The sequence below is a fragment of the Dermacentor albipictus genome, chromosome 3 (genome assembly GCF_038994185.2).
Source record: "Dermacentor albipictus isolate Rhodes 1998 colony chromosome 3, USDA_Dalb.pri_finalv2, whole genome shotgun sequence".
Lineage (NCBI taxonomy): Eukaryota > Metazoa > Arthropoda > Arachnida > Ixodida > Ixodidae > Dermacentor > Dermacentor albipictus.
In genome coordinates, this window is record NC_091823.1 from 8377350 (window position 1) to 8388229 (window position 10880).

General features: G+C 46.2%; 1 protein-coding gene across 12 annotated transcripts in view; it reads left to right on the plus strand.

Annotated features, from left to right (window-relative positions):
• GABA-B-R3 (gamma-aminobutyric acid type B receptor subunit 3) overlaps nt 1-10880 on the plus strand; it is a 694297-nt gene extending 683417 nt beyond the window's left edge. For all 12 annotated transcript variants that reach the window (XM_070535013.1, XM_070535017.1, XM_070535019.1 and 9 more), the window contains 3 exons: nt 681-764; nt 3074-3312; nt 4858-10880. In XM_070535013.1, coding sequence (XP_070391114.1) covers nt 681-764; nt 3074-3312; nt 4858-5470 — 936 coding nt within the window. In that variant the 3' untranslated portion in view covers nt 5471-10880. The remainder of the gene's footprint in view (nt 1-680; nt 765-3073; nt 3313-4857) is intronic.

A 10880-nucleotide genomic window follows, 5' to 3' on the forward strand; every position in this document is an offset into this window, starting at 1 on the left:
TACACAAATCCGCAGGTCGAAAGTGCAAAGCTGCGCCATTTGACGTAGTCACAGTCAACCAAACCAACACCTAGAATATTAATACTAAGGTACCCGTACCTCTCTTTCAGAATCACTTGCGTAAAGCTGTAATTGTAAGTGGCTAAATTAATGCTAAAAACAAAGCCTGAATGACCTGATAAATGATATCGAACGCGAATGCAGTGCACTAACGTGATGAGTTGAATACAAGCCAGAGTCGTTTCATTTTTCTTTGCGGCTAATTTTCCCACCAGAAAAAAAAAAAAAATTGGGAGGGGGTGCATAACTGCGTTTCTTATATGACGGCGGTACCGTTAAGGCTTGCCTGCCTTTCCCTTATGGCTTTTATCTCTTCACAAGAGCTGCCCTGCAACCCCTTTGTGGGCCATATTGCTTGAAGGTCGTGGGTCGGCCGTTCAATGTTCTACACAAAATTTTCTCGCGCGTGTGGCTTCCATTGAGTGTTGCGATTTGGTCTTGGTGTGTACCAGTTCACGGAGGTGTTCAATGTAGCGCTACTAGCATACATGAACACAGAGTGTGTGACATGCTGTCCCTGCATGTCCATGTGCTGATTGCGCTACATTGAACGCCTTCATGATTTCATTTAGCTTAAATTTCTTGGAAACTTGCAGATAACTCTTACAATTATCCCATAGCTGGATGCCGAGATAGCGCGGCTGAAGAGGCTACTGGGAGAGCCACTCTCCGCTGAAGCGTCATCTGAAAACAACTCTGTCAAGGTGGGTGTTCGGCGGAGCATTTTGAAAGTTTTGCTCTACGGTACTACGGTGCTGTGACGTATGGGCCTTCGGCTCCGATATGGGAGAAGGCAGGGGGAAAATGTCGCTTGCACGGACGCTAGCAGCGTCACCAGGACATAATTGCTGAGAGCCCCTGGAGACAGTGTCATTGCCTCGCAGAATTTAGTTCGCTTTAGCAATTATACTGCTTTTACCAAACTTCTTTTCATTTTTTTTTTTCGTGCGGTAGAACGCTTACTGGAGGTGCTTTACAACTTGCCGTGTAGAACCTTAATCAATCGCGCGGCAATCGCTCAGTATTGCTGTTGCCGACGGCCGCACTGTTTGTACACAATGTAGAACGATCAAACGTCCTCAGCGGCACGTGAAACAGCTTCGGTAGAATACCGGCTTCCACCCTCGCGTGTGTGTCACGCGGGAAAGCCGATCGTCAGGAGTTGCGAGTCGTGCGAAGAAGAGGAACGTCAGGGGATGCGACACACTCGAGCGTCCCCACCAGACATATGAGGATCTGCACATTCGATAGCGTCAGCCGCCGGCGAGGACGAGCGTTATAATGTCGGCACCTGGAAGTTTCATGAAGGCAACGCGTGCACTGCTGTGGGACACGAGGTGGGGCTTGGAGATGAGGACAGGCTCGCTGAAAAGTGCACGACATGCGGCGTGATTTGACAGTACAAAGGTGCAAAAACACGGCATCTCTCAAGTCGCGAACAGCGAGTTTCCGCTTATTACAAACAACGCCACATAATATTTACCACGTATTGTCATCTGTCAAGCTAACAAGTAAGCTGTGCGCACGATGCCGCAAGACAAAAAAGGCATAAAAGTCCGCAGCGCCCGGCAAAATGTCACTGCTGTGCGTTGGTGTACCGTGCGAAGAACAGCACACGAGTTTTCTGTGTTAATTTTATTGCGTGCACCAACTTTTGCGTTTAACAGCTAACCTCATAAGGTCAAGACGGCAAGGCAAGTTGGGCCAGTTGGTTAGGATTCATCGCAAGGCGCCGTGTCGTCGTTTTTAGCGTCCTTTTGTCCATATATATTGTGCTGCGCTGTTATGAACCTTACAATAAATTAACCTCATAACAGCAGCTGTTGCTCAGCTTGGTTGGTGTAAGAACTTTTCTAGGTAATTAGGAATAAACTACATCGCCCAGAGTCATTTCCCATGAAGCACGATCCGATGCCACGGTGGTGTCCGGCAAGCAGCCGAGTTCCTCCCCGCAGAGTAAACCGGGAATAGCAAGCGATGCTCTGTGGAACGTTGAGCAGCTCGCAAGAAAAATAATTCGATAGCGCTGTTAGGGATTGGAATCTGTGCATGGTCTTTAGCTTCACCATAGAAATACAAGAACTGCCGAAATAGGGGAGAACGAGAAGAAAGGGAGTTAACCGAGGGGTCCGATTTTTATTAATCATATCATGAGAAGGCAACAAAGACACCAAGGAAAACACAGGGGAAATTACTTTTACTTAGTAATTGAAATAAAGAAATGATAAATTAATGGCAATGAAAGCGGAAGAAAAAACGACTGGCCGCAGGTGGGGAACGATCCAACTCGGTGTTTCATCCCTAGCGCAGTTTAAGTTCACGAAATACCGGAATAGAGCACGACTAACGAGATTTTAGGTATATTCCGTCGTATCAGACATCGTCATAGCAGTATATTGAATATAACAAGCTTCAGGTATTTTGATATTGAAGAAAGAGGAATAGTTTCTTTTTTTTTTCTTGAAACACAGATAAGTTGATGGGAAGGTGGGACGGCTGCTCCAAAACTTATGAATCGCAGTCTCCGCCATAAACATTGGAGGAACAACGGTGTAACCGCCAACGCTGCATATATAATCCGCCATTAATTCTGGGGTCGTGTTCTCGGTTTATCACTTTCGAGGATACAATCGTTTTCGCGACATTTCGCGTGACGCGCGCGGTATTGGCCGCACCGTTGTCCACGGGCGAAAGCGTTCCTCGCACAGTGCCGAGCCTTATGCACGCAAAGTGCATAAGGCTCGGCAATGTTGCTCGGAGACATCAACCAATCCGGTGCCGAGTGGTGAGACATCTCGCGAACGGGACCGACCATGAGCACCGCTCCCGTCTTTAAACAGTTATGGAAAGTGTACGTTAAGATAACAGTTGTAGGCTGTTACGACCAAAAGCTCTCCTTCCGTCTGCAGAAAGAACCGCAGCAGCTGGTTGCGCCCTGTGTGCCATGTATAAAGTGTGTAAGGTCCAAGTGTGTACAGAGCAGTGTGTACAGAGCAGTGTGACTCGAGCGCAGTCCGAGAGCCCATTGTCGTCGCTGCTGGAGAGGTTCAAGCGCAAGCGAGCGTCCCTGGAGAACAGCGAGGCTGGTGTCGCGGTCATCTCGCGCCTCGGCGCACAATTTCCGGTGCGCTCTCCGGCCCGCGTGCACGACTTGCACTGGCGGCTCGATGAGGGGACCCGGATGCTGCAGCTGCGGGCCGAGGACCTGCTGCTCCCTCCACGACACTCTTTCCAGGATGCGCCGGGTTGCAGGTGCTGCAACTTCCCAATGCCGAGTACATCGCGCGATACGCATGTCGGCCGACCGCTTAACTGTACTGAGAGAGCGAAAACTCGCAAAGCAGTGCCGGCGGTAGAAGTGCAGAAAAGTAGTGCCGTATTGTAGTACCGTTGCGGATCTGTAAGGTCGGTGTACCTTGGTGCAAGGCAATACAGACATAGTGCGCTATGGGAATCGCTCAATATTATGTGGCATAACTGAGCGTGCCGCCAAGAGTAATGGTGTATGCGCTAAAGCACTTGCGCGTTGGATTACAGGCACCGACGGAAGCAACGACGCATCAACTTACGAAGGAAAAGCTAAGAGAAAGCGTATAACTGGAGAAGTTTCGGCCCACTACTTATTCATTTATTTGTCTTCTCTTTCTCTATACGGCCTTTTTGAAAACGTGCTTTTGGAAAACCTGTTAAGTGAGAAATTCAGGCAGCAAATCACAAATGTCGCTCTGATCAGCTAACGATGCCAGTATAGACTAAGTAATCGTGGAAGGACAGCTGTGCTGAACCGCAGCGCACAACGGCAAATATGCAAATAAGTCATGCAAGTATATAGAGGAGCCCTTGCAACTTTGATGGCGTGTGATGCAATTCCTGCAATACTGCATGTTTTAATGCGAAAGCAGTTAATGTGTGGCTAATTGGGCGGAAAATCCGGCGTTGTGGTCACCAACTATGGTCCAAGAAGTCCAAATGGTCCAAGTGAACCAATTGAGGCAATTGATGACATCAATTAAAGTGGAGTTAATTAAGACAAAGTTAATTAAGCAGGTTTAAGATTGAGTTCATTACGGCACTCGAACCCACTATCTTTGGTGGGAGTCGAACCCTCGACCTTTGGTGGGAGTCAAATCCACGACCCTCGGTGTTAATTACAGCGAAATTAAATTAAGCCGACTGAAAAGGCATGGGCATCACACAGTGACCGCAATGCTTTCGCATTCATTCATGGTTGAATTTGTACCAACTGACCACTGGAACTTACAAGTGCGTCCTGCCATCTGGCGCTATTTCATGCAGCCTCAAGGTTATGTGTGAAGTGACTGCATAAATAAGATACACCACGTGGTCGTCATATTTTCATAAACTGCATGGTACGTAACATTCCGCATTAGTTAACACTTAAAGAAGACCTACAGCCTATTTTATGAAACGTGTGGAACTTGTGTGGTGTTCGAGCATCTCCTATTGATATATGTTTTCCAACAAAAGTATGTTTAACGTGCTTTATATGAAATAGTTATCGGCAATCAAATTCTGCACACTGCTTTGCCCTCGCAGTTCTTCTTGTTGTTCTCACAGCTGTGACACCGTGCCATGCCCGAACAATGCCCACCATAGTCCATCATAGCGCCGAGGTGTTTTTGTCCATTCACGTCAATAACCATGATAGATGTTTTGAAGGCCCGTCCATCGTAATGTGGGTGCATTTTACCGTATAAGCAGGTTTCCTGTAAGGAGAGTCCGTCGGAATGCTTTGCCACTGGGGGAATTCATGGAGCGTCTGCGTACTGCACGCAGGTCCAACGATGGCCTCCAGCAGTCCAGAGGCAGCCTGCCGATCATCGCAGCCGCATCCAACGACGAGACAATCAACGGCCAGGGCGGCAGCGACCTGCAAACACCCACCGTTCCTCACGCCGGCTCTTTTCCCACATTGCCGCACCGGTCACGTTCACAGACAAGCTTCAACCATGGAGAACGCAGAGGTAGCAGAGAAGAGTCTATCTACCAGTCAGTTGAACTGGCGCCATGCAGCGGTGGCAGCATGATGACAACTGCAAACACGACGACCACAGACGAGTACCGAACATTGTCGTCAGACGAGTACCGGACTTTGTCGTCTGACGACGATGCGACGTACGCCAGCTGTCGCAGTCCCGCATTCATCGCGATACTCAACCAGGGTGTATCGTCCTGCCAAAATTCGCCGTCTCAGTACAGGCGCGAAGTCCCCCCACTCGAACTTGCCGTACTGGAGGAAGCCAACAATGACGAAGGTGTCGCCGAGTCGTCAGCGTCGACGACACCCGTGACTCGTGAACCGGCACCGTCGGCTGATAAGGACAGCTTCCAGACTCAGCGCGAGCTCTTCCTCAAGCGCCTGGAAGAGGCCGAGTCGGTGGACGTCTGACAGATGGGATAAATTAAGCGTAGCAAAAGATGTGTAGTTCACCAAGACAACAGAAAATTCTCACAGGATGCTCTTTGACCGAAAGTGCACAAGCACGAGCGCTCATGTAGGTGAAAGCCAGAGCCTCAATATCAGCACCACGGCTCAACGCGCAATGCCACAGACGCCTGCGATGCACGGCCGGTCCAGGAACACAACTGCGACGCTGCCAGTGCTACTCAGAGCAGCAGCACTATATGTGCCCAGGTGCACCATCGTCGTGTGTACATGAGGGTGTGACAGGGAGCCACTCGTAGAGTCCCACACAATGTGCTTCACAGAATTTCATTTCTCAGCCCATCTGGGCAGGGGCTGTTGTGTTTGTGTGCCATATGGGGTATCGAAAGGCAAGTCGTAAAAATGGTCACATTGGGTTGCGTGCCGGGCATCTGCTGTGACAGTCATTCCGACAGAAGTATGGAAGGCAACCTCCTCTCTTCTAGGTTACTGGCACTCAACAAATCTCACTTGCGGCGCAACAAGGTGGTAGTTTGTAGAGTTACTGTATATGCTGCCAGTAGTTTGGGCGTGTTGGTACGGCATTTCGAATGTACATCAGTGCGAAAAAGAAAGCGACAAGACACACATGCTGCTCTTCCAACTGATCTTTAAAGAACTTTGAGCACTATTTATACAGATATGCATGAAAAGTTTTAAACAAGAAAAAATTATGTGGCACTTTGATTTCACTTGGCATCAAAGGCAAAAACAAAAAACAGAGAAATAACAAAATTGCCAGATTCCATTTGCACAAACGAACAAATCAATGAAACTACTAGTTGATATAACAAACCAAAAGATTGCAACTGTGCAACATTGTGTTGTCTGTTTCTTTTGGTTTTTCACACTGTACTAGTAGTTTGGTTGATTTGTTCATTTGTGTGCATGGGACCTGGCAATCTCGCGTTAGCCTCTTGATTCCTCTGTTCTTAGGTGTTGCTCTTGATTCCAAGCAAAATCTAATACCGGTGTCACACGTACACTTCTGATCGCGATCAGGGCCAATCCGGATTGGGTTTTTTTATTGCAATCAACAATGGTCGCTGCTACATGGTCTAATGATCCGGGTCAATTTATCGTCTGCTGATCGTCAGCAGCTCTCAAGGCTGCATAACCTGTTAGCTAAAAATTCTGATTTGCAAAATATGATTAAGTTTGGACAGTATTTCACTTTTACAGCTTATTGTTGCTGGTAAAAGATTTTAAAACATTTTTTTATTCGTTTTCACTTCTTGTTTTTAGCATTTTCAGAATACTGCGCTAGAGGGTGCAGATGTCAGCCTTCGATCGCGATCAAGGGGCCCGATCATGATCGCCTGCATCCGGATCTTGCAGGATCGCAATCACAAATGACCGCGTGGCAACACCTGATCCTGATCAAGCTCGATCCGGATCAGCCCCAATCATGAACAGAAGTGTACATACGACATCAGTATAAGTGTCAGAACTTTTTCTGGTTTATTTATTTTTAGCTAATTTTTGTACAAATTACGCGCACACGTGCATTAATATCAGCTGGAAGAATAACGCGGGTTTTGACTTTTTTTTGTTTTGCGCTGACATACATTCAAAATTGAGACGCAAATTGTCCGTTAGCTCCCATTCTAGATGATGGGGAAACTGACTTTGCTATCTGTGGAGGGGCTTGTCCCCTTGCACAGCACATGGTGGCAGAGTGACCCTTTTGGGATGGCAGCCAGTGAAAGATTTTTTCATGCGTTTGTCTCTTGGAGTAGTGAACAGTTCGCTTGATGTGCGTAAAGTAACGTGTTACTTTCTTTTTCTAACCGATAGACTGCTTTGTACACTGCAGTTAAAATGCATCACCAAAAAAGAAAAGAAAAGGGAATAAAATCAAGACTTGCGCCAAGATATACTGCATACAGCACAGTGTAGCAATATGGTAGGTGTCTTAACGCCACTGTAATGTGCACCTGCAGAGGGATGAGAGACAGCCACGGTACGTGAGAGCAATGTTAGGGAACTTTTCTCACACACTTCAACAAGAATAGTCATATCAGCTGTATTGATATTGTGATCCCAATCAATCACTCGTACCTCTGGGTCAGAGTTATTTATGGAACGAGTTCCTCCTTAATGTGTGTTAGGTTTCCTCACAAATATTCACCTTCATATGAAATTTCACAACGAAGTGAGCATTATTTTGCATGTATGTGTGCATGAATGTGTCTGAGTCATGCCCATCCAGACGACCCACGCGAGGATGAGGACACGCCGAAGTAACCATTATCCCCGTGTTCAACACTTATACTCATTTTAGCTTGTTTATTCTTTGTTTTCTACCATGCTGGCAATTATAATGCTCGCTCCAAAGATGTACAAGTAATTATCCCTCTATAGGGTTTGTCCGTAAGGTAATGAAATTGGCTCTGGTAAAAAGAATTTATTAATCCAATTGATACATATTATTAAAATTCTTCAACATAGTCTCCTTGGGCATCGATACACCGCTGCCAACACAATTCCCACGCCGGAAAGGCTCCCTGGAAGTCGGCTGCCGTAACCTCCTTCAGAGGCTCTGTGAGAGCTCGTTCGATGGCGGGAACATCGTCGAAATGGTGACCTTTCTGGCTTCTCTTTAGCTTTCGGAACAGGAAAGTCTGCCGCGCTCACAGCGAGGCTGTACGATGGCTGCAGCAAGGTTGCAACCCCTATCTGGGCCAGGTAGGTGGTCAAAACGAAGGTGGTGTGGGCTGGAGTGTTGTCGTGGTTGAGCTTCCAGCAATCGGTAATCTCCAGTCATTTCTGTTTGACAGCACTGTGAAGGCGCTCGGACTTCTTTGTAGAACACTGCATTGATGCTTTATCCCAGAGGTACAAATTCTTTGTTGACCACCCCACATTGTCAAAAAAAGACTATGAACATTGTTTTTATTTTGGATATCGGCATTCTTGCTTTCTTGGGGCGCAGGGAGTTTGTGGTGTGCCACTCTGAACTTTGGTGGTGTGCCACTCTGAACTTTGACGCTTGGTATCGGGGTCGTACTAGAGCACCCATGATTTGTCACCTGTTATTATGCCGTATGGAAAGCCCCGTTCACTTTCTAACTGCACTAACAACTCACGGGAAATGTCAACTCGTCGTTCTTGTACATCACTCAACACTTTTTGCACCAATTTGGAACAAACCTTCGGCATGTTTAAATTTTCAGAAATAATATTGTGAGCCATTGTTTTGCACATGTTGAAGTCTTCGGCGATTAATCTGATACTCAAACAACAGTCGGAGTCCAGATTCCTTACTTTGGCCACATTTTCGTCCAAACCACTCTGTCTTCCATGGTCTCCCGTCCGTTTTTGAATTCGCTGAACCACCAGAAAACCTGGGTCCTTGACAGGACGTCCTTAACCTCCTTAACCAAGGCAAGCATCTCAGAAGCGGTTTTGCCCAGGTGACAGCAAATTTAATTGCGCACCCCTGCTCCAGTGAACGATCCATTTTTGACGTTTTCTGCCGTGAAAAAAAACTTGAAACAGCTTTTGAGCGACTTCAGATCCTCACTGCATAAGAGTTTGGACGTGACTGCCACCTGGTGCATTACTTAGCTTAGAACCCCCACCACAAATCCCACCTCAGGGGGGGCATTACTGGCGACTGCAGCGCCGCGCGGCAGGCAGTCTCATTACTTTATGGGCAAACGCTGTATAAAGATATGACACTTTCTGACAAAATTTGAAAAAGCTATGGCCATAATCAAGGGGAGACAGCCTCATCTTTCTTTAGTGTGTTATTTGAGAAACGTAACCAAATGTCACCGCCTTGCCTTATCCAAGCCTTTAGTCATTCCTAGCACTCTAGTGACTGCACTACAATGCCTCTTAAATATCAAAAGTCCCATAAACTCGAAGCCTTGACATCACGCAGAAGATTTATGTTTGCACTGAAAACGTGCGAAGCATGCATAGGGGAAAACAGTGACCTGATAAGCTTCACTGCTCGTTTGCCAAGCGGCTCAGAGTTCTCAGTTGAGTTGTGGTTCTCCAATGGCAAGCATGGCATCCTGCCCAATGGGAAGTCATCATATCCCACTTTCGCTCCTTTTCACACCTTGCGCATACACAGAGCGAGTAACTCAGCTGCACCCTCTATCAGTTCGATTTCTCCGCCTTTATTCGTTTACTGCACGCTCTGCCGCTTGTTAAGTTTTCAGAAATCTTGGTAGTATTGACCATTCCTTTTACATTAACACCCAAGGCACAGGACAGTGGGAATTTTAAACGGCAATAAGGATGACGAAAGCGCCTTTATATCACACCTTCTGCAGGGTGCATATTCCATATCAAACTCTTGTTTGATGGCTTCCATAAGTTTTGAACATTGTTACTAACTGCTCCCTATAATATATATATACTACTTGCACTTTAACCTCTTGGAAACTTGAAGAATTGCGCTTACACTTAAAGATCAGGCTCTGCTATGTCCCTGATAAAATTAGTCCAACTTCACTTACATCTAACCTGTTAATGTTTCGCAGAGTGATTGACGTTCACCTCAGTACTCTTCTATCAACAGACAGGGTTACACTCTGAATATTCAATGTGGCCAATGCATGTTCATTAGGAAATTCTCAATTAACTAGCAGGACTTTCATAGGGTAAGGCTTATAACAGGGTCAAATATAGATTTCTAGATTAGCAAGCTGTGCTCTTCTGGACTACAGCCTATATTGTATGCTGGCTTCACGCATTCTGTTCCTGAAGAAAATTCTTTTGTTTCCAGCATCGGGTTACTCCTTGAACACACAGGAACAGATTACAGGCTGGCATGACACACGGATTAGTTCTTTCTCTGCTCTTGTTCAAGATTTTTTTCTGCCCCTGCTCAGTCAGGATTAGTCAAGGTGTTCAACTGTATCTCCATGTTGATGACACAGACTTTCTTTCTTCATAACAGTACCTTGTGATGTTAACAATAATACGTCTGAGCTTGAGTGATAGCATTACGGGTTTCTTCCTCCTAAGGTTAGTCAGTTCAGTTCTTATAATCATTTATCAGCAGGAGTTGATTCCTCAATTACGTCACTGAAGTATTTTAGGATATTTTATGCCACTATTCTATATAGCTACCGCAGATTAAAGCTCTTAAAGAGGAGAAATTCAATGAGATTGTTGCGCTGGTTCAGTCATAAAAATACTGAATGCAGAGCTGCGTTGTTGACGATTTATAAACTTCATGTTCACCCCTTTCCCAAGTTCGGCTATGGCTTTTTCTTTTTTCCAGGATGTGTGCAGCTTATAAGCCACGCCCACTATTATTATTACTATTTCACACCAATTAGGTACCCCAGATGTATTGCCCGACCATCTCAGGTTTTCTGGTAAAAACCATGGCTACTTACTAGCACAGTCA